The sequence below is a fragment of the Trachurus japonicus genome, chromosome 16, assembly GCF_045865225.1.
Source record: "Trachurus japonicus isolate A0001 chromosome 16, Traja_1.0".
In the NCBI taxonomy this organism is placed as follows: domain Eukaryota; kingdom Metazoa; phylum Chordata; class Actinopteri; order Carangiformes; family Carangidae; genus Trachurus; species Trachurus japonicus.
This window is the reverse complement of record NC_140922.1, coordinates 5,872,178-5,895,387: the sequence shown is the minus strand read 5'-3', so window position 1 is coordinate 5,895,387 and position 23,210 is coordinate 5,872,178. Positions and strand designations below refer to the sequence as shown.

The window sequence follows — 23,210 nt, the reverse complement described above, 5'->3', positions numbered from 1 at the left end:
AGAAATTGGAAGACTGAGGTGAGGACACCTGTGGGAGACGCCGGCGCTTTTCTGACCGTTTGGGATCGGGCCGTAGTCGTTCATAGGCACCTGCTTAAAATGATTAAGGAAAACAGATTTGTATGACTCATCTGGCCATTTGGAATTACTGCACCCCAGACAGCCTTGTTTATTGCATGAATTAATCACCCCTGCTGGGTCTCATCAGAAGCCCACCATCATTAACCATAAACATTGAGCTAACCTTTTCATTCAGCTCACAGCCCAGTTTTGTTATTGTACCGGGGGCTAAAAGAGATGTTGTTTTTCCTCGAGGACTCTAATCTATTTCAACCCCCCCCCCCCCCCCACCACCCACCTCCTCCCCCTCCCTCCCAAAAAAAACTAGGTTGGCTCACATGAAGGATTTAGCTGGAGGACACGAGTAAGTCATTTGAAAGTAAAATAATCGCTAGCGGAAATTTCACAGTCATCGTCTTAGTGGGGAACTAGTTGCCTGGGAAACAATTAAGCTTCTTCAAGATAATCCTTTTTCTGTGTGTGTGTGTGTGTTCCGTTTTTATACTCTAAAAATGATATCATGATCTAATAATGTGTGTATTTTTCTGTGATGGCACCCCAACAGATTAGCCGTCTGGCTCACAATGATGGGGTGGGGTGTGGAGGGAGGAGGGGTGGGGGGGGTTCAGATGCATCAAATATTGAAAATTTCCCATGCAAAAAAAAAATTTTAAAAAACACGGCGCCATTTACATTCTCGCATGAACGGGCGCGCACCGCGGAGAGAGAGAGAGAGCCGGTGTTGTCATTTGTATGCGGCGCGCTCCTCGCTTCCGGCCAGGTTAGCCCCGAAAGGTTATTCATTTCATTCCCGGCTACAAATGGAGTCACAGACTATTGCCCCCCCTCCCCTCTCTCCCCCTCCCTCCCTCCCCTACAGAAGGCAGACAGAGAGAGTTGTGTTAAAGAGATTCACTTCGGCACATTCAACAGACGCAGCGCCGGGAGGCCGGTTGATGGATGTCATCTCATCCGTCTCTTGGCTGAGCAGCCCCCCCCCCCCCCCTCCCTCCTCACACTCCGTCGCCTCGCCACTCCGGTCAGAGACGGTTTGCCCACCCTCGTGATGTAGTTAAAACCTGCAGTCTCCTTCGTATCACCTACAGCCTCTCTCGGCGTATATAGCATATAGTACGTCTCCCCACTGTAAGGCAAGGCAAGGCAAGGCATCTTTATTTATATAGCGCATTTCATACCAAGGCAACTCAATGTGCTTTACATAAAGACAAAACATTTGAAAAAAAGAGAAGACTAACAGAGTTAAAAGCAAGAGCAAATAAAAGTACACAGCTCTGTGTCTTTCAGCGCAGAGAGCCAGAATTTACATTGAATGCCTCAAAGTGTTGAGGATCTAATTTAGTGAAACATCTGTGGCAGGAGATGCCCACTTGATAAGTCTAATAAAACGCCCACACTCTTACTTGTAGCATCCATCTGAGGTTACTGTGTTAACCCTCAGTCGCTGTTAAAAGCACCAAGTGTTGTTAGAATAACCCATCTGTTCAGATAAACCACTCACTCACTTGTGTTTTCTGTGACTCTGAGGAGTCAGAAATATTGAAGCCTAAAGCAGTTTTTTAGTTTAAAAAAGAGAATCAATTTTCCATACAATGTGTGAACAGACATACTTTTAGTGCCATGTCACTACTTGGGGGGGGGGGGGGGAATAACACAAGCAAGTATTTAAATTTGTCTCCAAGCTTTATCTCACTCTGAGCTTTATGACAGCTCGCTTGTCGCTCTGGCAGTTGTCATACATTAAACCAACAGGAAGCATGTTGAAGCCCAAGAGGATTTGACATGGCAATTATTGTCACTGTCATACACTCCAGGTGTATTGTACAGTCAGGCAGCCTGTGCTTTTACACCTATTGATGCAAATGAAGCAGCTTTTTGAAGGCGTTTTCCCCCCTGCACCACACATTGCTGTGACTCTTTTTAGTGGGAGTAAAAATAATTCTTAGATAAACTAAGAAGGGGAAGATGTCAGGCTTATGACTATTCCCAAATTACAACATTTATAGATTCCACTTGGTGTTGCAATCATCTATAAGTGTAGTGTTGCTCCATAGTCACACACAGAGGGTGTTTCATTTTTTGATAAGAGTGTCTTTATTTGGAGCTGTGAAGGAAAACTGTGGTCAAGTACCTAAGACGGTCACCTGGTTTCTCTCACATAGCTTTAGATTACATTCTTCCACTTATTTTCATTATTGATTATTTTGTTAATGAATCCATGAATAAATAAGTGTGTAAATCCGTCTTCATCCTGCTCATTTTCAGTCTGGAACAGACAGAAGCTGGTGATTTCAAAGTATCAAAATGATCACATCAAAATGTTTTGTCAGAAAATGGTAAAAAAAAAAAAAATTGCCTGTCTCAGAGACGATGACTTCATATTGCTGCTTTTTGTCTTATCAGTCCAAAAACCAGAAGATATTCAATTAACAATGATGTAAAAGCTGAGAATCGACACAATCTGAGGAGATGGAACCCATGAATTCAGAGTTAAGTGACTATGAAAATAGCTCGTGATTAATGTTTTCTGCTCTACCTGACATTACTACAAGTTTGTCTGTTCGCAACCATAGAAAGAGATGGGTTCATTTGTTAACTGAAATAATCTTTCTTTCCAGTATCTTTTCTCCGCTGACACGTAACGCTCCTTTCTGTTTCTCACTCTCATATTCCCTACCATCATTATACTTCCTGGCCACTGAGTTACAGCGATTGTTTCAGCCGTGTTTGTTATTGCTGCGCTGCTCCGGCTGCCACTGTTATGAGCTGTTACTATTCCTTCCTTGTGATGCCGATCCACCAACGCCAATACATCAAGCAGGAATCCAAACAGAGACACCTTGACGTCGTTAAAATAACAGCTCTGCCTCTGCCTCCCCTCTCTCGCAGATGGACAAACAAAAACACCACGTCGACAATGGAGCGCGAGCAAAACAATGTTCAGCTGCCTGAAACATAATAGGAAATGTCAGGTTTTGGTGTCAGCCCATCTGAATTTAAAGAGAGCAGCCATTGTTCACTGATGTTCAGCAGTCACAGCAGAATTATCTGTTGCAAAAGAAGAGGCAGAGATACCAATTTGTCCTCCCGAAACAGCTCAAATAGATTAAATGCAATGCAGCCGCAAAACCCATGGTGCATTTTGAGTAACAAGTTCACCCCCTTCCTCTGTCAGGTTGTCACAAGTCATTCTAGGAAATGGAAGAAACCACTAACTGCAGTGGAAGCAGATAAGGCGGAGGGAGACTTGATACAGCGAAAGAGTCATTTGCAAAAAAACTAAATCACAGAACAGCTCATGAAGTACCGACTGAAAGCACTTGAGCAGTATAAATACACATCTACACACGGCGAGCTGTTCCTGCTGCGAAACTCTGTGAAGTCTTTTCCGCCGAGCGCTTTACGTATCCCTGGCAGATTTTCCCACAAGTGATGGCGAGTTTTGAAGTAATTGTGCCTTGATTTGAGGCAGGAGTAAATAAAAAAAGAAGAAAAAAAAGCAGCAGCCACCGATATTTCCTGGCTGGAATGACAGCTGTCGCTCGCAGCTTTTCATCTCGCCGCCTCCAGCTGACTTTTTAACGCTCCCAGCTGACTCCGTTTAAAACAAGACCCCCGTAAAAGTGTCTGAAACGCGCACTCGATTGAGGACTGACGGCCACGCGGGTGATGTAGCGTTAAAAAGCTGAGCGAATCAGCTGGAGGACATTAAAGCAGACATTTTCACTATTGTTTGACATATTATAGACAAGAGGTTTAATAGTTGATGGATTAATCAATGATGAAAATAGTCTTCAGTTGGAGTCGGTGTCAAATGTCAATCCTCTTTCAGTTGAGCTGTATTACTTGGAACAAATGGCCTTCTTTGGGTCCATGAATTTCCCCCAGTGTGATGTAATGCCCCCATGATGCCCAAAACAGAGCTGTCACTCCCCGATGACATCATTCAGGCTGCGGGGGGAAAAGGTCGCTCGCAGCTGGTCACTCCATCACATGCTCTCTGGCTTCAAGCTTTGGCATGAATGTCTCCATCGTCGTCATCATCATCATCATCATCATCATCATCATCATCATCATCATCATCATCATCATCAGGCGGTCTCATCATCGGAGCTCCGACCTCTAATTCTCTTCTCGCTGATGGGATCATCTTCACGTCTGCGATTGGCTGCGTATTAGTTTTGTGCCATGCCCCGGGGGGATTATGCACAAGTGACACACCCAGCATCATTTTTCACAGTGTTGCCATTAAGCACAGCAGGAGAGTGTGTGTGTGTGTGGGTGGGGGGTGGTGGAGGTGATCAATATTCATGAGGGGGCGTGGGGACAGGGCTGGAGGAAGAGGAGGTATGAGCTCCACGAGCGCCTCTCGGGTGTTTTTAATTGATCACTGTATCCAGATCCCTTTGGACGTCGTGTCAGTTTGAAGCAGGTGAAAGAATGACGGCCACATTTTTGACCCGGGATGAATCGGCCGCCCTAATCGATTTCTTGTTCCATAACCGCCGCCTTTATAAATATTGATGAATTATAGGTCTGATGCTGGCAGGACCCTGACCTTTTTAGAGAAGGTCCTGTCCATCGACGGAGCAGTCTGAGAGCCTTCATGGCCACCACCTCCGAATCAGAATGGCTTTGTTCACCAAGCAGAATAAATAAAAAGGGAAGGGGTCTTCTAGGGGAGCTTGGCTCTAAAGCATATTTACATAAAGGCAGGGTCAGTGACTAATGAGGGGGCATCTGCAAAATTGACCTTTTTAAAAGGTAATGAAATGCTTCTGAAATGAAGAACAAAGGAGCAACTACTGACTGTAAACAAGGTTTTTAAATAAAGTATACGTCATATATTTTCTATTGTGAGGTGACATATACAGACCCTTTAAGGCTTAATTAATTGAGGAATCAAAAGCAAATAAATAGCAAAGTTGCCAACGATGAACCACAGTGGATGCTTAAGATTAATTGAAATGTCGGTCTTTGTGTGATCAAAACCAAAAGACGATTAATTTAACAATAATACCAAACAAAGAAAAGCAGAAAATTCTCACAGTGGAGAAGCTGATATCAAAGAATGGTTGACATTTTATCTTCAAAATGTCAGCTGAAATTACAGAAATAATTAGTTGGATTAAAAATTGTTACGATTTAATTTTGTCTTTCATTATTTCATCGATCTTATTATTGCAGCTCTAAATTCATCATTCCTGGTATCTCGAATGTATATTTGATGCTTCTCTTTTTCTTCGGTGATAGAAAACACAGTCGCCTGGTATATTAAACTGATTAATAATAGATAAAAGAGTCGATGCTGATAATAGTTTCAGCCAATGTCATTCCTCTGTTATTAGGGCTGTAGGCTATTACACCAAATGGACAATTATGTGGTATTTCAAATGTTGAGGTTTGAATCTCTATTTCGTGATTTGATTGTAGGAGTGATAATAAGAGGTAATAAATAATACAGGGGCAACAATACAATATATGGCCATTTTTTTCCTTTTTTGCTTGTGGTAACTTAGCTAACCCTTGAGCATGCGATGAGCCACAGACCTGTATAGTCTCGCGATATCTCATTGTCCCGTTGGAGCGGAGTTAATGGCTGAATGACTGCTGCCAACCATCAGTCAGAGTTGTAAATGCAAACCAAAAATGATCCATCGCCGTGAATGTTTGCATGTAAATTATTAATAAACAATATCGATAGTGCTTTTAATATCGATACAGTATTGCAAAATGTAATATACAGTGTTTCCCCCAGAAAATTTGTTAGTTAAGGTGGTGTCTGACCTGTCGACGGGGGGTGGGTGACGGTTGCGCGGATCTGTTGACGGGGGGGGGATCGATCGTCGGGGGAGGGACGCGCCGTGCCGTATAAAGTTTCGCTTTCAACACGCGCTGCTGTTATGCATGCGCGCTTCTCTGTGGTGTGTATGTGTGTGAGAGGATGCAGCCATCGTCCGACGGGGGGGGGGGCGGCGGCGGCGAATATCGCTACATTTTTTTTTTTTTTTTTAAGACGTTAGTTTAGGCGGCAGCTCTTTGTTGTTAAGGCGGCCGCCTTAACAGGAAAGCGCTGCGGGAAACCCTGATATAGCTCTATTTCAGTGTATCGATATTTTCTTACACCTCTGATTTACCAACACTTGGTGAAAATGTGTGTGTATCTATCTATACAGATCAAACAAGAGACAGGGAGGAATGCTGCACCTGGAGAAACAGTCTGACCCACAGATAGATATGTGAAGCCAGGTAGTAGAGCAGAAGGATGTCACGCCGTACAGATGGGCGATGCCAGACCGGATTGTGCTGATTTGTTGCGGCCGCCGCTCTCGGAAGCGCACCCATGAAACACGCGCTGAAAATAATTTTCCTCCTGAGCGAACCAATCCGCCCTCATCATCGCTCTCCTCGCAAAAAAAAAAGTTTTGAGCGGGGGGAAAAGAAATAAATTTCTGCCCCTATAGAAACGACGCAAACATATGCTCTCCCTTTCCGACACCGGCCCCGGAGTTTAATTTATCCTTAATGTTTTCCACCGCGGCACTTGTTTGACAGCAAGCGCGGCCTGCCGTGATTCATGTGTGTCATTGAATTCTCTCAATGTCCTCATTTGTGAGGTAGTTTTCTGGCAAACATTTGTCCGCAGTGTTATTAATGGGTTTGTGGGGGAAGCCGAGCGTGAAGCACAGCGTGTGGACATTTTGTGGTGGAGTGTTGCCTGTTTTTTTTTTCTCCCCCCAACAGAAGCAGTGCAGGTCATTGAGAATGACTGAATGATAATGTGAGACTGACAGCAGCGCAAACAGAAGAATCCTTTGGCAAGCGAATGAATACAGTAACTCACAAGTAAACAATTGGCCTGAGATCCCATTACCCCTCGTGACTGGGATCTCCTAAACCTAATGGATTTCCCTGTGAAGTTACAAATCATGCTGTTGTTCCTGCCAAGAACATTTAGTGTCTTAATGACATATTTGCGGTCTGTGAGGGGGGGGGGGGATAAAATGTTAACACTCTTCAACATCCTGTTAAGTGGTGAAAAAGAATAATAACCGGCGAATAACATCTTGAATAGAAAAGCTTTCTGTCTCTGTGCTGATTTGTTCAACACATCTCTTCCATTTCTCTACCTGCAAAAAGAACCTCAGGACTAATACAGCGTCATGGGAATAGACCACCAAGAGTATCAGACTCAGAAGCTCGGCTCGCTCCCATCGCTGACCTTTTGGTAATAAGTCCAATCCCTCGGCCATGGGGGCCAAACGGCTGCCCATGGTGCCTTTGTGCGTGCGGAGAGCGGGGGAGGCCTAAGACGCCGTCTCTAATTATGGCCGAATACACTTTTGGTGCAGGGCTGCGAGATTAAACAATATTAACATCCTACTCTTGACTAATTTAGTTCATAAATTGCACAAGGCTGCAGTTTTGTCCCGAGGGCAAATCTGTTTTTTAGGCAGTTTCCTCTCCTGAAGCGTTGTTCCTGTGAGTCCCTGCTGGCCCGCAAAACCGATTTACATGTCAGCACAAATTCTAACTTGTTTTATTCAAGCAAAGCAAATGTTTATAATTACCCCTCCACACACACACTTTTTTTTCAACATCATATTGCAGAAAATGTTTTTCAAAAGCTTTCTGCACGCTACCACATCAACTGTGATTAATATGTAGGACAATGTGTTCTTCAAATGCTTTTATTTTGTGCAACTTTGCTTTGTGGGTCATGAGGTCTCTGTTTATGAGACTACAGCTTTTTTTTTCTCCCCCCTCCACTATTAGTTGTTGTGTCATCCTTCACCCTGGATGCACAGCGATGCTTTGTTGGGCTAAGTGATATTTTTATGACTCATGATGTTGTGCTGTTTCCTCTATGCAGTGCCTGTGTATTATGGTAATGATATATGCTCTGCATTATTCATTCCTAGCCAGAGGCAAACGTTTGCACTGCATCACACTCGGGCTGCATGCAGCAGCTCAGATGCAGAGGAGAAAGACGAGGGGGGGGAGCTTTGCTTACTGCACCAAGATCTGCATTGTAGCTCAAGAAGAATCATGCTCAATTAGAAAAGAAGGCTGAGGATAATAAACAGACCCCCTGCTTTATTTACAGCTTTGTTAACAGGACTTTAAACCGCGGTGGGGACAAACTTCCCCCGAGTGAAAGGCCGCGGTCCTCGAAGCTCTCATTCCGACTGCACTTCCTCAGCTCAATACTGGCCGCTGTTCGGATTGATTGAGCCCAGCGTGCGCGGCCGCTTTTTTCCTGCGAGAATAAAATTGTGTTATTCCCTTTCCACTTGGAAAGCTTCGCAGCCACCTACTCAAACCAACCCCCCCTTCCCCTTGTTGGTGGATAAACCGTCCGGCCAGTAATTGCAGTATTCATTGTACAGATGAACAATAAAAGGCTTGATTAAAAAACAAACCATGTCATTTGAGACAATAAAGACAAGAGAACAGAGGAAGGAGGTGTCACCTCGCCTGTTGAGCTGCACAGTAATTGGTCTTGGAGCTCTTTCACGGTGGAGGAGGGGGAGGAGGGGGGGGGGGGGAGGCGGGGGGCGGGGGGGATTGCTTCATTAAAGTTCCTCTTCTGATAACCGCAGCAGCCACACTGATGGAAAAGAAGATCTGAACTGAATGACGGTAGTTTTTTAAATAAAAAGCACCTGTGGGGAATGAACTGGAAAAAAAACGTATAATGCACATAATGGCTTTATTCGTGCTTTGCGGTCTTCACCAGCTCTAAAACATACTGATTCACATTAGTTATTAGTTCCACTTCCCTGTTTTATTCCTCAGACAGCTGTTTACCTGCTTCTGTAAACAGCCGTCTGTGTGACGGCCTGCGCGAGGATCACACCGGTTTTATGTTTGGTGTTTTTTTTTGTGTGCGCTGTTATATCAAAGGCTCATTCTACTTACTTGATATTTAAAGTGTAACCTAATCTTGTGAGTTATTAAAGACTTGAAAGGAGGCTGTAAAATGGAAAAGAAAGTGCCGTCTCTCCTTTCACGGAGCTCACAGCCGGGGTCAGCTTGGATTCATGCTGGTTGCAATGGATTCCTGACCTGGTTTTTTTTATGCCGGTAAAATAAAAAATCTATAGAAACCTTTCATACCGCTGCTGCAGCCGGCGGATTATACCATGTCATATTTTATCCAGAAATAACAAGACACGCTGTTCTCAACTAGTAACAGCAGTCTTTGAAGATGTTTTTCAGTGGCACTAAATTCACCCTATTTGTGAAATCAATATCAGAAGCAGCTGCAATAGGTGAATAAAGGCTTTCTTTGGAAGGAAGTAAATATTTCCTGACAGTTTTCTGAGAAGCGAGGTTGAAGAACAGCATTTTACATCATTTTTATTCAACTCCGTAGTTCCCTTGAAATTTCACATATTTCTCAACAGCAGGAGATCCTCTCACATGGCTGCGAGTTGCGTGATTAGTTTTACATAACCCAACTACAAATGACGATCTAAAAAAAACCCCATCCCCCACACATCCTTTTAATGGCTGACGATGAAACCCACTCGGACTTGGCTGTTGCCAGTCTGTTTTTAGTGCTTAGGACAGGCTGGCACGGACGTGGCAAGTTTAAAGGGAGGCACAACTGGTCTTTGAAGCCTCGGCGGTGCACTCTCTGGAGCCGGTTCTTTGGAGAGCGCCATGCTACCCCACACAGTCAGTTTAAGGACACAAGCCTGTTTGTTCCTGCCGGTTCCCCTGCAACTGTGGTTTTTCTGACTCTCTCGTATCCTTTAATAGTGGTCGCCAACAATGTTTTCTTTGATGTAGGAATTTAGTTTATTCTGGTCTGTCATTTCAATTTATTCTCAAATGTCCTAAAAATGAATGGATATCTTACAAACTCTTTTTTTAAAGCATTTATGACTATAATTAGATTTGATCAATTCTACCTTTTATCTTTTTCTTAAGGCTGCAGGGTTGTGCAGTGCTTTCTTTTCTGTCATTATTGGTCCTATGTGCAATTAGTGTTATTGGCACTGTAATATGTTCTCGATGGCACTTTGTTTTTATGTTATGTCGATTCTCTCTGTGTGCTGTGGAAACAATATGAACTTTGGCCTCTATATAATGCTCAACATATCACAACAAATGCTTTGCAACATCCACCAGTTCCTTACCACACAACACTGAGTGTGCATAACTCCGTTAATATGAGAGAGCAGTGTTAACGTGTGTTTTTATCACGTACCTGTGTTTACTCTAGCTTCCTGGGTAGACCTTACTAGTCGACTGTCGAGCTCGGGACTGTTTCCATATCAACAAGGACAAAAACGCAACGAAAACATGGATTTAGGAGGAAAAAAATGATTGTGGATGGGAAAAAAGCAGTCATATTCATATTGATGCGTTACTTGTAAATGACCGGAATTCTCCTTTAATGGGAAACACTGGAAATGTATGCAGCACTGTGAGTCCAAGACAAATTTCCCCATGGGGACAGTAAAATGTATCGTATGGTACCGTATTGCATCACATCGCATCGCATCGCATTGCATCGTACCTCATGAATTCACCAGGCCTGTCTCACATCTCCTTCATCAACTCAACCTGAGCCCTGACGTCTGTGAGAAACGTCTCAAGGTGACGACAACCATGAGATAGGTTAGTGATTTTGTGCAGATGAGTCCAGCTGTCACACCACAAGATAAAGGTTATCTTTCAGCATTGGCACCAATCTGCTGCTCCTCCCATCTAGCGATGTGGATGATTTTTTTTAAACGGGCAAAAGGACAGCCTGGCTTTCTCACACGCTGCACTGTATCATGGGAAGTAAAAGGTCATTCAATATATATGGAAATGATTACTGCTGTCTGTGATTATGAGGCACAGCTTGGATAGTTTTCAGGAACTGAGAACGAAAGGTACAAATGACGACGTAAGTCTGCGGCACAGTGTCCTCTTTATATTCCATGAAAAAAAAAATCCCAGCTTTCTCAGTCCTCCTCCTCTGAAACGTGTCTCGGTGGAGTCTCTGGCTCTCAGAGAGTTCAGTCTTTCTCAGCCCTGGCTGTGCTGTGAGGAGGTTTTTTTTGTCGAGGCGAAACGCTGATCAAGGTCGGCGCTCATCGGGATCATCGTCCGCCTCACGGGTTCAACCGAATGTGACCGAACCGTGCTGATGATACAATATTAAAGAAAAGTCTTATTTCTATTAAAACTGCAGAAGCTGGAAACAAACCCCAGCACTGTGAACGTTGCCATGCACTATTTTGGTGCTGTGTTGCGGAGGCAGCAGCCCAGCTGTCAGAGCGGGTTCCTGTGTGAGCGTAATGTCGGAGGACAGGGCAGTGGCAAGATTCTCACGGACACCCGCGCTCTAATGTATCCCAGACCCCTGAAAACAAATGACCCAAATACTCACTGAATCCAGGCTTTTGGCTGACGGTGCACTGCAGATGTAGTGTTACTTACACAGAGGTTATTATTATTGCGGCCTACAACAAAGCCCATAAGCAGCACTGTTCCACCAGCTATAGCGTCATGTGTTTGTGTGCAGGGAGGATCTGTCTGCCCCGCCAGGAGAGAGGAGATAGGAAGAGACAGGAGTGACATGTAATATTTATCTAACTGTCAGCTCCAGTCTCAGGGCTGGGCCCAAGATTATTGTAGGTTTGTTCTTCTTAACGCCTTCATTGACTTCCCATCAATTCAATGTTGTTGTTTTTTGAGAATTAGTCTGCAGCCGTGCGCGATGAGACATATCCTTGGCATGTGCAGAAACCAGCTTGTTGGTTCAAAGTTGTGTTTGCAATGCTGTACATGTATTATAACCCAATACCGGTAATTTATAAATTGCACATGTCAGCAACGGAGCATGATATTCTGCAAAGCTATTAACCAGGGCAGAGCAATCTTGAGCCATGAGATGATGACATTAACGGTGCGTTAATTAACGGAATCTCATGCAAAACATCGGCCGACGCCGCTACAGATCTGCAGACGGCTCGACCAGGGGGCCGCGCCTCCTCTCACCTCCACCATCAACGGCCGAGCGCGACGCCGTCAGAACCTGAATGAGCTGGCCTTCGACCAGCTGCAACAAAGCACCACAGGAACGCCCAAGCCGGTGGAGGAGGAGTGAAGGGAGGGGGGGGACGGGGACGAGGGTCTCCAAGCAACAGCCAGTGGTGGCATGCACATTCAAGCTATTGACTTAGCCTTTATCTGCAGCCCTTGTGCACTTGTCAGATCCCCTACAGCAATCTCTTCGCCGAGCGAGGACCTCTGCCATGCCTGCTCATCTCTTACACCCCCCCCCTCCATGCCTAAGTTATTATCGCTGCTACAAACTCATCAGCGTCAAAGGAGGAGAGCATCTGCTTCAGCTGGAGACGTTTGGAAACGGAATAGCTGGCTCTCTTTTCACCGCGGTGTCAGGGAAGCCTTCTTTTGAATAGCACGGCAATAATGGAAGCGTTACCTTGAGGTGTGAGCGCTGCATAAAACGCAACGGAACGTTAAGCGCCGGGTTTGCACAGAGGGAAGATTGCCTCGAGGAGGGAAAATAAGCCGTCTATTATTATTTCCTGTTGACAGAACCGTATAGAGAGTTGTAGAGCGGTTAGGTACAGCCACAGTTGAAAAGATTTACACTATCAATCAATCAGTCAGGCCTAATTACAAGCCGAAAGGAAGACTCGTAATCAAAAGCCACATAGACTCGCCGGGTAAAGGGGGGTTGTGCTCAAAATGAATGAGTTGTGTGATGTGATGTGTCATCTGACCACATCTGAAGGCAAACACGTGGATGACTCCTCTGAGCAGCCTAATTCAAAGATGAAGCGAAAAGTCTGTCAAAGAGAGGGATTATTATAAACAACGGCACACACTCCTGCTAGGTTTTAGGTGTGAAGTGATTTTTTAGGTTTTAGGTGTGAAGAGCGACACAAGTGATTTTGTAAACAGACAAGGAGGGATAAGAATTAACAAAAGAAAGAGAGTTTTGAACCCACTGTACCTATTTTTCTCATCTGCACACATTCCTATCCAGCTGCTCATCAGATTGGAGCACGCTGACGCCTTAAGGCAGCCATTCAGTCCAGGAACAGCCATGCATTCAAACAAGGCCACGTGGGGGGTGGGGTCTGGTGGGGGTTCAGAGGGGCCCAATAGCCTCAGACTCAGATCAGACATGAAATACAATCTGTGAATTTGAAGGTTTATTAGACATTAAAAAACGCTGCCCAGCAGTTTACTATGCTGAGCAACAGGATGTTTATAACTCTGGAAAGCTGCCACAGTAGCAACTCCTTTATTTTATCTCTTTGCCACAACTGTCGCGAGGAGGACAGGAGGAAAAACGGGCATTTGTGAGCATGTGATTGGCCACTGAGGCGTCGTGCTGGATGACGTTCTGCTCCATTGTGGTGAAAGTTGAAAGTTGAACCACAGTCTACCTTTTTTTTTTTTGCAGTAAAACCCTGTAGTGTCTTTGCCTCTGCAGTGGGAACTTATCTCTGGTCTTCATTCACACCACCGCTGTGTTTTCTCTTGCATAGTTGAAATCTTTCTCAATTAGTTTGTTTACATTACACCACATTAAGAGCAGTTGCATAGCAGCATCTGTGCTACGGTGTGTGACTGGCTGCAGTCAGCACAGGGTGATCGAAGGACCTTAAGTCTTTAATACAAATGTACTGATAAAAGGCTTTTTAAAGGGATAGTTCAACATTTTGGCAAATTGGCCCATTGCCATGATCCCTTGGTTTGTTACCTTTAATTGTCGGTGCAAGCTATTTTTAGAACGGCAGAGCAGAGCCGTGAGCTGCTCAGAGCTACGCTACGGAGGCTAATGGAATTTCTTGGTTTCCCTCATCAAACTCATCAAATACACAATCCAACAACTCCACAACGCTCTGGTGGACAAGTTGTGACCTGTCGGGGGCAGTTTTTCAGCAAGCAGTCTCTGCATTTCCCTCGAAAACAACTTTGTCTCGTAACGTTCTGTTATTATCTCATAGCGTGGTGAATGTGCAGGTCACAACTTTTGGCGTTTTGGAGTCCTCCTAAAACTATAGGGATTATGGCAATGGGTCAATTTGCCAAAATGTTGAACTATCCTTTTTAAAGTATTGCTTTCAAATCGACATAGTGAACTTCTATTTAAAATATTCACGTCACTGTGAGAATCTCTGGTATCCGCTGAATGAACACTATTTTTGCCTTGTTGGCGCTATGAGTGTGCTGCAAACTTGCTAGCTAGCCTTCTTGGTTTAGTCAAACGGGTTAATGGAGGTTCAGAGATAAGTGGCTTGAAAACAGTGAGTATTCATGGTGGTTTAAGGCTGTTTCCTGGAAATGCTTATGAAGCAGACTGCATTATAAGGCATTTTAAACTTGGGAGATCTTCTACTGACATCACTTTCTTTAATTAGAGTATATTTAGACTTTTGGTCTGTATTTCCATCGCAGGTTTGGTCTTAAATTGAGTTTAAAGTGGTATTAAAAAGCCTTAAATTGAACTTGTTCATCCCTGTGGTCACCCTGCGTCAGCCAAGAGACAATGGCAGGATCCCTGCCCACCGCTGGTCAGCTGGGACTCGGGTTTAGTCGGGGACAGGCCTTTGTTGGGGCAGCCTGAGGTGTTGCATCCAGACCCCCTCCACCTTCAGTAAAGCGACGAACGACATATTGAAATCTTCTCCTCTAATTTAGCTCCTGTTAAACGGCCGTGGCAGACGACTGTGGGAACAGCTGAATATGAGCAGCACTTGGTAATGTGGTTTGAGCTCACTTTATATTGTTATGACAGGCTTTCCAAGCACAAGCTGCCGGCTATCAGATGTCAACATCTGTGTGTGTGTGTGTGCTCACAAATCCGCGTACGCCAAAACAAACAAAGCCGATGTCGTTAATGCTCGGTGATACAAATAAAACTTAATAATATGTTGATAGTGAACACGCTCTTTAACACCTTGTTTGGCATCTGTGTGTAACAACCACTCTGTGTCTGTGGGAAGTTGTTACTGCACTATACAGGGATGCAAACAGCGCGCCGAAAAGCGAAACTCGCTTTTTTCATGACCAATTAGGTGACTTGTGTGAATCGTTCAGATCCGAAGAGTTTTTGTTTGGGAGGAGGGGGGGGGGGGTGGTCTCAGCGTCTCAGCTCGGGCCAGTAAAATGTTTTTCTAACAGGTTGACAGTGACAATCACGTGAAACTGAGGCGAACTCATTCATGGTCTCTGATTATACTGATAACAGCCGACCTCCAATGTTCACGTGCGGCATGCGCGCTCGTTACCCAAAGCGGCGCATATCCGCGTGCAGTCGGTGCGACGGCGACGGCGTCCCCCCCCCCCCCCCACCCTAACCCGTTTATTTTAATAGTAATAATTATGACTAACATTCAGTGAAGACCTAAAATTCAGTATCTCCAAAATTGAAATATTGCAAAGGATTTTTTTTTTTTTAAGCATTTTTAATATAGAAATGTTGGCCTTCTGAAAACTATGTCCATCTATATGCACTCAATACTTGGTTGGGGTTGAACTACTGGAAATTGACTTTTCCATGATATTGTAATGTAAAGCACCCCCCCCCCCCCACGCCAGACAATTCCTCTCTTTTTTGGTCCTGACCCGTTTGCATCCCTGACTATAAGTATTAGCTTTATAGAGGTACTGTCCAACATTTGTCACTTTGTGTGCTTTTATTTCATTTTCACTCCTATATCCTGGATTATTTCCTTTGTGCCTGAAATCACAGAAACTCAGATTGACACGTATTCTGACGTGATTCCCCAGAGAAGTCATCATAATTGGCTCATTAGAGAAGGCTTAAGAGGAAGGACAGTACCAAAGAGTGGCAAAGTAGATTAGTGGAAATTTGCATGTGTTGACGCCGACGAAGGGAGGAAATATCTAATGTCTAAAATTCTATTTATGGCGGGTGATGTATTGTGAAGGGCATGCCTGGAACCAGATGCTGTGTTTGAACAGTGGAGCTGCTTTAAGGAACCCTACATCTCACACTCCTGCTCTATCTCTTAAGTTAAAGTGACCAGCGATATCACAGCCCTGAGTGAAAGCCAACGCTGTGTGACTGCACTCTCCACACACACACACACACACACACACACACACACACACTTGTAAAGGCGCATGTGCCAGCAGCTCAGGGTCGGCGTCGAACACAATCCCTGGTAATTACACGAAATCGGAGGGATTGTTCATTGTCCCGAGCTTTGTGATCTGGACATTGTCCCGGTCTCTTCCTGGCTCGGCGCCAACTCAGGGTCTTACCACAAACAACAGCGGGGGGAGGGGGGAGGGGGGTGGAGCCCTTAATATGGAAATGGCATTAATTACCGGGCCTATACAACAGATGTGACCTTCAGTCTCCACTCGGCGTAAATACCCATCTCATGAAAACAGCCGGCTCCGACGCAAAATCATTTTCTCCTTTTACAGAGGCTCCCTCTTTGTTATGTAAAGCCTTTCATACTATTTTTGGGTTTTACAGTTACGTGTTAGCACTGGTTTACTGCCGTTTTGTCAGTGTGTCAGAAATGCTTCAGCAACTCAACTCCCACCAGCAGGTAATCTAATCTTCTCATCAAAAATGTGAAAGATAATCTAAATCCTTCGAAAATAGCCTCAGACTAAAAAAAAAAAACTCAAACTTGCAACAGCTACAGCATTTTTCCAAATCTCCGTCATTAACTTGTCAGAAGCCAGCGTTTACAGCCTCACCCCCCCCACCATCCCCCAAAGCTCTGTCAGCCCACTAGCGGTTTGAACGGCAGGCTGTCTGTTCCAGCGCGCTGTGCTGATTAACATATTAACACATCTTTTCTTTTTTTTGTTTCAATTTTTGCAGCGCCGGCCCCAAAGGAGACAACATCTACGAGTGGAGGTCGACCATCCTGGGACCCCCGGGCTCTGTGTACGAGGGAGGCGTCTTCTTCCTGGACATCGCCTTCACGCCAGACTACCCCTTCAAACCCCCCAAGGTCAGGCAGCCGGGAGACACAGGCGTTGAAATATGTGTTTGCTCGTTCAGCCGACCGGGTATTGACTCGGTGTGGCAAGCCTGGAAAATACATGTGGGTCATCTGGAAAAGTCTAAAACTCAGATTGACCTGTAGTCACACACAAACATGGACAAACACTGTTGTGGATGTGACTGTATGTGTGTCGGTGCCAGGAGATGACACAAGCATTCATGCATTTTTGGTCACCTAGTGAATTTTAGTCCAGTATTCTTTTTTTGAGTTAGATCAGGATCTGGAGCTGCTAAATGCTGCACTGTATTTATCAGTGTGTCTGTCTGGTGTTGTGGCCGTGCACAAGTTTTCAGAGCTATATCACTAAAAATAGCTGGAGCCATAATGGAGCTGAGATCGAGATCGAGATGGAGGGATTGGTACCAAAGCCCAGTATTAAACGGGTCCTGTCGGGAGCTACATTTTTGGAGACTGTAGTGTTGCTCGTCTCTGATGTCGTCTTGGTACTGGAGATAGATTTTCTGTTTGTCACTGCTGCATAAACATTCACAGTAGCTTGTTATTTAAAGGGAAAGTTCAACATTTTGGCAAATTGGCCCATTGCCATAATCCCTATAGTCTTAGGAGTAGGTGTGTTACTTTAATTGTCAGTGCAAGCTGTTTTTAGAATGGCAGAGCAGAGCCGTGAGCTGCTCAGAGCTACGCTACGGAGGCTCATTATGGGATTTCTTGGTTTCCCTCATCAAACTCATCAAATACACAATCCAACAACTCCAAAACGCTCTGGTGGACAAGTTGTGACCTGCACATTCACCACGCTATGAGATAATAACGTAATATTACAAGACAGGGTTGTTTTCGAGGTAAATTCATGTAAAACCGCTGATGCGCGTTCTCGTCAGGGGCAGTTTTTCGACAAGCAGTCTCCACAACTCCGTCTCGTAATGGAGACAGAGTTGTGCTCTCATCCAACAGACCAGCTACTGTTGCTCACACTGCTGTCAGAATGTACAGATGTTGTGTATTTAGTGTATATATGTTTTTCTTCTCCTCTCAAAATATATATTTTACTAATATATTTGGATAAAAGCACTGTATTTAAGAGCAGTACTGATAAAAGTAGTTGTACCATTAAAATCTTACTGACACTCATCCCTGATGTAAATCAAAGCAGGCGAGGAAACCAATGAGAGGCTAAAATGCAGTGAGGTGAAGTTGGCAGGTCGTTTGTGCATTTGTTACTTAAAGTGACTCCTTTAACATCCAAGTAGCCGTCTAACTGATGAGCTGCTGTCTCAGGGTTTGATGTTGTAGAAACTTATCACCAGTTGTTTTGGCGGGCGCTGGCCCAAACGACAAAAACACTCACATCAATCTGCTCTCCCAGCAGAATATCAGCATGTCAGATCAGACTGTGTCTTTATCTTCCATTATGTGGGCCATGATTTTTCTAGTTGACCTGTGATAAACTGCCAACCTGCCCAGGGCTGACAATGACAGCGTTTAGTATCCTGGTTTAGAGACTCATGGTGGCGTTAAATCATACTCAGGATGCGGTATCTTCTAGAAACCCTGATATTAACGCTCCTGTGAGCCGGATTCAGACATTTTTGTTCGTCTGTGTGCAGTTTTGTCTCGATTTCTCACAATCTCAGCTACTGTAGCAACCAAGAGTGATCAGACAGCTGGAGTGTGTTCATGTCGGAGGATCTGGCCCAGGTGTCTCACTCTATTTATGCTCACATGCAACAAAACATAACTGGAAAAAAACTAACATTTATTCCATGTTTCATGTTGGTTTGTGGTTTAGCCATAGTGTCCTCACACAGACTGTAGTTGAAAGTCAATATTGTTGTTGGAGGGGTGACAGGGTAGCGCTAAGTTCAAGGTTATTACCATGATGTCAATAATAGTAAAGGTAGAGTCTGTAGGATTTTCCCAAAAAACAAAATATACACTTAGGTGATAATTAAACAGGATTTATTTCGTCTATGAGCTTTTACTCATGTGTAGTAGTGACTGTGCCTGCAGAGTCCCCATCCCTCTCTGCCTGTATTTTATTTTTGGTTAAGTCGGGATGTTTCTGGGCTTGAAGTCGATGTGTTTTCCTCAGCCAATGACAGAGCGCAGCTGAAGTTGGGCATGTGGTGCCGTGGGCTTGTATAAAAACTACCACCAAGACAGCGACTGGACCCTGTTAAGCTGGGTAGAAATGGTGGACACACACTTACCAGAAAAGAAAATGAAATACAGTCTGAGTGAGGCACTGGCTGGAGCCTCACCCTGCCTAGGGCACGGCCCTCCTACTCGACGCACCATAGCCCTCGAGGATCCCGTTCCCGTTGCCAGTGGGATGGGTCCGACTGTATCTATGTATCTGCCGTTTCTCCAGTCTTGAAGGCGTCCAGTCTCTATCTTGGTGGTAGTAGCAAATATTCAAAAGAGAACTTTGGAGGCCGAGGTGGAGAAGGGCTCAACGTGAACAGCAGTTAAACATGGGGGAAGGAGGGGCCCAAATTGAATGTAGTGTTTACAAACTGCAACAAACAAGCCTACAGACTTTACCTTTAAAGGGGACATGATGGAAATATCACTTTTTGAAAGCTCTTTAACATATATTTGGGTGTTTGTCTTGCCTTCCGGACCCCAAAATCCACGTGGTTTTATGAGCTGTTCCCTGAGATGTCTTCCAGTGATGTAACTAGGATTTGAATTTGCATAACCCCACCCCTACCTGGTACCAGTAGAAGGGGCGGGGCAAGCAGTGGTTCATTTGCATTTAAAGGGACAGGCACTGAAACCAGCCGTTCTGAACACGGCTGTTTTGAGAGGATGAGAAGAGCTGTGATGTTTGATCCTTGGGGTATTTTGACCAAAGCATGTCACAGACATGTCTTTAAGACACCTGGGAGCTATTTGAATTTGTGGAAAAAGGGGCAGAATATGTCTCCTTTAAACTTTTTCTTACTAAATCGTACGGTTTTGTTGTGGCCTGGTCGCAGCGGCCCAGAGGTTATCCTCCACAGGGTAACTAACAGCAGAACGAGTGGACGGACAGATGCAGTCTGACTTTGATGTATCTTGATGTGGGGAAAGTGAGGAATCAGCTGCTGTGGTGCGGCAGCGGACCATCACAGCGCTGCAGCGTTGCCATCCAGCTGCCTCACAGCTTGTTTTACACTTTTTGTTCTATGAAGAACTGTTGTGATTTCAGCTTGAAATCTGGGTCGCGCCGAACGCTGACCTGCTTAATGCTCAGCGTGTGAAGGAGCCCCCTTTCTTGTTTTCTGCGGCGTGTTTTCTGCGGCGTGTTGTCCGTGGCGTACTTTAGAGATGTTGAGTGGATGTCATTATTGAACACAGAGACCGTCAGGGCCAATCTCCCTTTAGTTTGCAGCGCACCCGATTACCCTTTCACTTGGCCTTCATTTTCTCTCCCCCCTCTCTCTCTCTCTCACTCTGTTATGCACACCCCCCTCCCAGTGCTCGCTCACCCTCTTCTCTCCCTCTTTCTGGCTCTTTGTGCTGTAGAACCACCAGCTCTGTGTTTGACAGCAGACTCAAACAAATCCACAGGCCCCGGCCCGGCTTTCTGTAGCCAGAGGGGGCTCGAGTGTTTCCGCCCCCTTCAATACCTCCTACCCCTCCGACACACTGTGATCTGCAGCCAAACACACACACACACCGCATCGCTTGGGCCTGTAGCTGCCATACACTCCCTCACTATAGAAACGCTCCAGTGGAGCTCAGTTGCTGAATGCACTCAGACCTCAGGCTTGGGAATTTTGGATCCCAAACCCGACTCACTTTTAAAATCCCTAAAAAAAAAAAGAAAAAAAAGAGAGAGAGAGAAAACAAAAGCCCTCTCACTCGGTCTGACAAGTTCGCCAGGTGGATGTGTTCTGTTTCTGAACCGGGGCCAGGAGAGGAGCTCCGTGTCTCAAGAGGCCGGTGGGGGCGAGGGGGGCGAGGGGGCTGGTTATTTATAACATCCTGCCCTGTGTGATTTCTTTTTTTTTTGTTGGGAATGCCAAGGCTCATTAGAGGTTTCCTCTGGAGGGTCAGGGTCAGGAGGGGCCAGATGTTGGTGATTGGAGCAGCAAGGGAGGGGGGGTGTCAAGTGTCAGGACTTCAAGCTGCAATCCTAGCTGAGACAGACTATATAATCAGCAGCAGAGGTCGCGCGCTGATTGCCCTGTTGAGAGTGTTTTAGGGCGAGCGCACGCATCCAGGTAACATCAGAGCGTAGGCGTTGCCGCCTTCTGAGCCCGAGCGGTTAGAAGAGGCTGTTTACTGCGACAGGCGGGGGAATTAATTTACACTCGGGTGCCGGAGTCCAATATTCAAAGTGACAACAAAACTGTTATTGTGGTTCGCGCCGTGCCGCCCTCTGTTGGCTGCAGGAGGAGTTTCTCTCTGAGGCCGTGTGAAGTTTCAATACTTTATTGCCATGTCAACAACATTGTTGATTGGGATTTGTTTCAGTGGGCTTCACACACTGACATAAAAACACAACATACACCCAGTACAGTACATGATAAAAACAGAGCAAAGTGCACAAGTAATAAATAGATAGATAATCAGTAAATCAATAGATAAATATAAATATGGCACATTAAAACAATACCCTGTCCCTCTAAATGGACTATGGTATTCAAAATAATATTTCTGAGGTGTTGAGGAGTCTGACAGTTTGTGGGTATGTGCTGTTCTGGAGTCGGGTTGTTCTGGATTTTATGCTCCTCGGTCTTTTTTGTGAGGGCAGGAAGTTAAAAAGGCAGTTAGCTGGGTGGGAGGGGTCTTTTAAGATCTTAACGCCTTTCTTCTGCAGTCTGGCCTCATAGATCTCAGATGTGGATGGAACCTCACATCCAATGATTTTAGATGCAGTGCGTACCACCTTGTTTAGCTGCCTCTTTTCCTCCGCAGACACATTCCCAAACCAAACAGTGATACCAAACGTGAGAACACTCTCAACAGCTGCCCTGTAAAACTGGAGCAATCCTTTGCTGGACACACCACACTTTTTCAGTTGTTTTAAAAAGAACAGCCACCAGAACACCAGGAAATAAAACCTAAATGATATAATACATCGGCTGCAATAAAATACCGACCCTTTTTACCGGGTTTTTTTTTTTAGCTGCTATAGCGACAAATGGTGTTAAATGTCACTCAGTGGAGCGGTGAAGCCGGCTCTGATGCTGATGCCTCAGTGTTAATGTGGACGAGGGAGAAACGGGAGGTGAAAGGCCCACAGCGGTCCACGTCTCAGCACTTCTAACAAGCTGCTGGCAGACCCGGCACAGCGCTACTGTCTTTCTTTAAAGACCTAACACTCATCTCCCAGAGTCATCACAATTCATCCTCTTCATATTTCTCATCTCATCTACTGCCAACATGCTCTTATCAGAGGTTTTAACAGATCGCCCTCTTAACTCTTTCTCCGTGCTCATAAAGCTGTGACAGGAACACTGTATTTAATCTGTAAAGCAGCGGCTCTGACAGATGAACTTACTGTTGGCTGAATCAATTACATCCTTTTCTGTTGGATAGTTAGTTTCCCTTTCTGGAATCATATGAGTGGTCATTAGCATTAAAATAGAGGCAGTTTACCGGAGAAGTGGAAGAGATGTTTGGTTGACGTACGAGCTGAAGCCTAAACTCTGTTTCCTCTTGAAAAAATCCCTAAAAATACACCTTCCTCTTTGGGAACTGTCACTGTAGTCATTATAGAAACAATGAGTCAGACCACTGAAATTAATCAGCAATCATTCATTCTGACTACCAGTTAAATGTTTGAAGTCTTTTTATTTGTCAATCAATTCAGGAAATAGAAACAATTTTTCTAATCAATAAAGATGAGTTTACAGCCCTGGTGTAAACAGCAGAGAGGTAAACAAAGATTCCCTGCTGGGCCTTCGCTGTCTGGTCAGGATTTATTCAGTACTGCCATCAAAAAGTTTTTCTTTTTCAGGTTTCTCATACATCTGTACCATTCGTATGAACATAATATAACATTTCATTTAAAATGTTCAGTTGGACACAAAGACAATGATTATGATTTAGTGGTCCAAGGTCAAAGGTCAAGGTCACTGTGGCCTTACATAACACACATTTGGCCATAACCCAGTCGTTCATACATTTAATTATGAT

The 23,210-nt window shown here is 44.8% G+C and overlaps 1 protein-coding gene across 1 annotated transcript in view; it reads left to right on the top strand.

Moving 5' to 3' along the window:
* LOC146971569 (ubiquitin-conjugating enzyme E2 E2) overlaps positions 1-23,210 on the top strand; it is a 34,475-nt gene that overhangs the window by 3,868 nt on the left and 7,397 nt on the right. Inside the window, exon 4 of the mRNA XM_085803544.1 lies at positions 16,931-17,063. Coding sequence (XP_085659670.1) covers positions 16,931-17,063 — 133 coding nt within the window. The remainder of the gene's footprint in view (positions 1-16,930; positions 17,064-23,210) is intronic.